This window comes from Gossypium hirsutum, chromosome A09, assembly GCF_007990345.1.
Source record: "Gossypium hirsutum isolate 1008001.06 chromosome A09, Gossypium_hirsutum_v2.1, whole genome shotgun sequence".
Taxonomy (NCBI): domain Eukaryota; kingdom Viridiplantae; phylum Streptophyta; class Magnoliopsida; order Malvales; family Malvaceae; genus Gossypium; species Gossypium hirsutum.
This window is the reverse complement of record NC_053432.1, coordinates 59,473,970-59,478,149: the sequence shown is the minus strand read 5'-3', so window position 1 is coordinate 59,478,149 and position 4,180 is coordinate 59,473,970. Positions and strand designations below refer to the sequence as shown.

General features: G+C 39.0%; 1 protein-coding gene across 1 annotated transcript; it reads left to right on the top strand.

Moving 5' to 3' along the window:
- The first annotated feature begins 311 nt into the window (after positions 1-311).
- On the top strand, positions 312-3,226 carry LOC121206011 (uncharacterized). Its single transcript, XM_041076168.1, has 3 exons — positions 312-703; positions 2,978-3,088; positions 3,187-3,226. The coding sequence occupies exons 1-3, from the start codon at positions 312-314 to the stop codon at positions 3,224-3,226; spliced, it is 543 nt and encodes a 180-aa protein (XP_040932102.1).
- The last annotated feature ends 954 nt before the right edge of the window (positions 3,227-4,180 follow it).

The window sequence follows — 4,180 nt, the reverse complement described above, 5'->3', positions numbered from 1 at the left end:
TAAGAAATGAAATTGGGGTAGTCTTGGTATCCCCAAATGGTGATCATTATCCATTCACATATAAATTGGATTTTGATTGTACGAACACTATGGCTGAGTATAAAGCATGCATCATGGGGATTCAAGCGGCCAGTGAGCAAAAAATTAGAACTCTGGAAGTATATGGAGACTCTGCGTTGGTAATATACTAGCTTAGGGGTGAATAGGAGATAAGGGACCCCAAATTGATTAATTATCAAAAGGTAGTTTTGGAGTTACTTGAAGAGTTTGATAACGTCACTTTCAGTTATCTCCCACGGGACAAAAATTAGATGGCGGATGCTTTGGTGACATTGGCTTCCATGATTAAAGAAAATAAACAAGAGGATATGAAACCAATTCAGATGAGCATTTTGGAGGTTCCAGCTCATTGCTGTAACATCGAAGAAGAGGAAAAGGATGACCATCCATGGTATCAAGATATATTACGGTATGTGAGAAATCGTGAATATCCTGAGAAGGCAACTGAAAACGACAAAAGAACTTTAAGGAGGTTAGCCTGCGAATATGTGCTAGATGGGGATATCCTTTATAAAAGAAGGAAAGATCAGGTACTTTTGAGATGCGTTGACGCTATAGAAGCTAAACAAATCCTGGAAGAAGTACATGAAGGAGTTTGTGGTACACATGCTAATGGCTTTACGATGGCAAGACAAATCATGAGGTTTAGATACTATTGGTCTACTATGGAAGGAGATTGTATCAGTTATGCTAAGAAATGTCGTAAATACCAGATATGGAGACAAGATCCATATACTACCTTCACCCTTACATGTTATGATTTCTCCATGGCCCTTTTCCATGTGGGGCATGGATGTCATTGGGCCAATATCACCAAAAGCTTCGAATGGGCATCGTTTCATTTTTGTGGTCATCGACTACTTCACAAAATGGGTAGAGCCAGCTTCTTATGCTAGCGTCACTAAGTCAACAGTAGGGTGATTCTTGAAAAAGGAGATCGTTTGTCAGTATGGAATGCCTGAGAGGATCATATCAGACAATGCATTGAACTTGAACAACAGCATGATTGTGGAAGTCTGCAGGCAATTCAAGATTAAACATCATAATTCATCTCCATATCGCCCAAAGATGAATGGGGCAGTGGAAGCTGCTAACAAAAATATCAAGAAGATAGTGGGGAAAATGACTGAAACCTACAGAGATTGGCATGGGAAGTTACCATTTGCACTCTTAGCTTACCGAACGTCCATCAGAACCTCTATTGGGGCAACTCCTTTCTCATTGGTTTATGGGATGGAGGCAGTGTTACCCATTGAAGTTGAAATACCTTCTCTTCGAATTTTGTCAGAAATAAATCTAAATGAAGCAGAATGGATTCAATCGCGGTATGACCAATTGAACTTGATTGAAGAAAAGAGGCTAAGGGCTATTCATCATGGTCAGATGTATCAGAAGCGAATGATGCGAGCTTATGATAAGAAGGTTCATCCAAGAGAACTTCACGAAGGGGACCTGGTGCTGAAAAAGATCCTTCCCATACAGAAAGACTTTAGAGGAAAATGGATGCCGAATTAGGAAGGGCTGTAAGTTGTAAAGAAGGTTTTCTCTGGAGGTGCTCTAATTTTAACAGAAATGGATGGGAAAGTTTACCCAATCCAGTGAATTCAGACTCAGTCAAGAATTAATTTGTCTAAAGAGAAGGGAAAATAAGGTGAAAACCCACAAAGGGCGCTTTGAGATTTCTAAAAAAAAATGGAGAGGCCAGGGTGAAAACCCGCAAAGGGCGCCTTGAGACCAAAGGGATTTTGAGTTGAAAACCTGAAAGGGCTGCTCAAATATTCAAGAAACATGTGGTGACTTTGTTGTACCAGATTTGACAAGAAATGGAGTGTGATACATACCGAGGCATCAACAAAGTACTTTAGGTCTTCTAAACACATGTTAAACTCAAAATAGTCTTTATGGAACTTGTGTACAGAAGCTCAAGCTGTGATATGTTGAACATCGAATTTTTGTTCTGATTACTATCTTTTGATTCTTTTTCTTCTCAAAAATATGTTTCAGATTAATTTCTTGTTGTACTCTGATGATTTATCTAGTTATTCTCAAGATCAGATTATTTGTCTTCTAAAGTATGTTGTATTGAAATAATGATTGATGAACTAAATATTTTTACAAATGAAGTTTTGTATATTACTCTGGGAATTGCTAAAAAATATAAGAAACTAAAACAGAACAATTGTTTGAAGAGTTCCCATGAGTAAAGGTCGGAGGTACTCAAGGAAATTTCTTTTTCAGTCCAAAGGATGATTGGACAATTCAAACGATTCAATCGTATGAGAGGATCGCCTACAATGGGTCGTAATGGTCAGAGAATGGTATAATAAGACCAATTTGATTCAAAACACATAAACAGACTGTGATTGATGCTTGGAGTGGAACTTTGATAAATGAACGAGTAAAGACGTCCGAAATAGGAATCATTTTCATAACATTTTGCATAATTAGGAGCATTTGGTTCAGTTCAGCATGGCATTGTAATCATCAGGCATGAGTACATATGCATTCTACAGGTCATGTTCTTTAAAAGACAATGTAGATCGAAGATAGCAGATTTGGTGTCTCTGTATTATCAGAGAGTAGATCGAAGAGAACAGATTTGGCGTCTCTGTATTGTCAAAGAGCAGATTGAAGAGAATAGATTTGGCATCTCTGTATTGTCAGAGAGCAGATCGAAGATAGCAGATTTGACGTCTCTGTATTGTCAGAGAGCAGATTGAAGATAGCAGATTTGGCGTCTCTGTATTGTCAGAGAGTAGATCGAAGATAGCAGATTTGGCGTCTCTGAGCAGATCGAAGATAGAAGATTTGGCGTCTCTGTATTGTTAGAGAGCAGATCGAAGGTAGCAGATTTGGCACCTCTGTATTGTCAGAGAGCAGATCGAAAATAGCAGATTTGGCGTCTCTGTATTGTCAGGGAGCAGATCGAAGATAGCATATTTGGCGTCTCTGAGCAGATCGAAGATAGCAGATTTGGCGTCTCTGTATTGTTAGAGAACAGATCGAAGGTTGCAGATTTGGCGTCTCTGTATTGTCAGAGAGCAGATCAAAGATGGCAGATTTGGCGTCTCTGTATTGTCAGAAAGCAGATCGAAGATAACAGATTTGGTATCTCTGTATTGTCAGAGAGCAGATCAAAGATAGCATATTCGGCGTCTCTGTATAGTCAGAGAGCAGGTCAGAGATAACAGATTTGGCATTCTTAAGTTTGCAAGAAGCAGGTTGAAGATAGCCAATTTGACATTCCTGAAGCTAACAAAATACCTTTGAGGAAGATGAAGATCAAGATTTCGAGATTTGGCCAGGCCGGGCAAATTTGGTCCTTTTGTAATCTTTGCTCTATTCCTGTTACACAGTAACAAGCAAAGAGGGGCAGCTGTAATAGCCCAAATTTACCCGGGCCCGTAAAAATAAATAAATATAAAAAAATAAAAAAAACAAAAATTTATTAAAATAAAGTCCATTTACAGTCGATTAACAAAACCCAAAACCTAATAGCCCAACTGATGACCCAAGACCCAATCAGCCTACACTACCCAGTACCCGGTTACACTCAAGCCCAAGTGCCCAAGTGTTGCCCAAAATACATAGGGCCCAAGTGGCCCAATTCGTTAACAGGAGACAGAAAGGCCTAGGGTTTCAGAAACCCTAGGCGCTGCAAGCACCCCAACAGACGCGTCCGTTCGTCTCGCAGTGACCCACCATCAGTGTCGTGATTCTAGGCTCCGTATCACGCCATGATCGACGCCTGAATCAACACCGGTGTGCCGTCGTCAGTGCCCGTTTATTACTAGCCTCCTCGCTGATACCTGCAAAAGGAGAAGAAACCACAGCAACCAAAGAAACAAACAGGGAAAGAAATCAAATGATTCTTTCTTAAAATGTAACAGAGGGTTATAAAAACCCATTTTTTTTATCTTTTGTAATACTTCGGTTTTTTTTGAATATACACACAGATTCAATAAAAAGAACACAGATTTTACAGATATAAACAGATAAACACATATACACAAGGGAGATGAACAGTTTCATTGTGGAAAAGGTGATTCAGTTACATTTTTTATTTACTTCTTGTTGTTTTACATGTATGAATTGTTTCTTTTTTTAAAAAACATCAGTA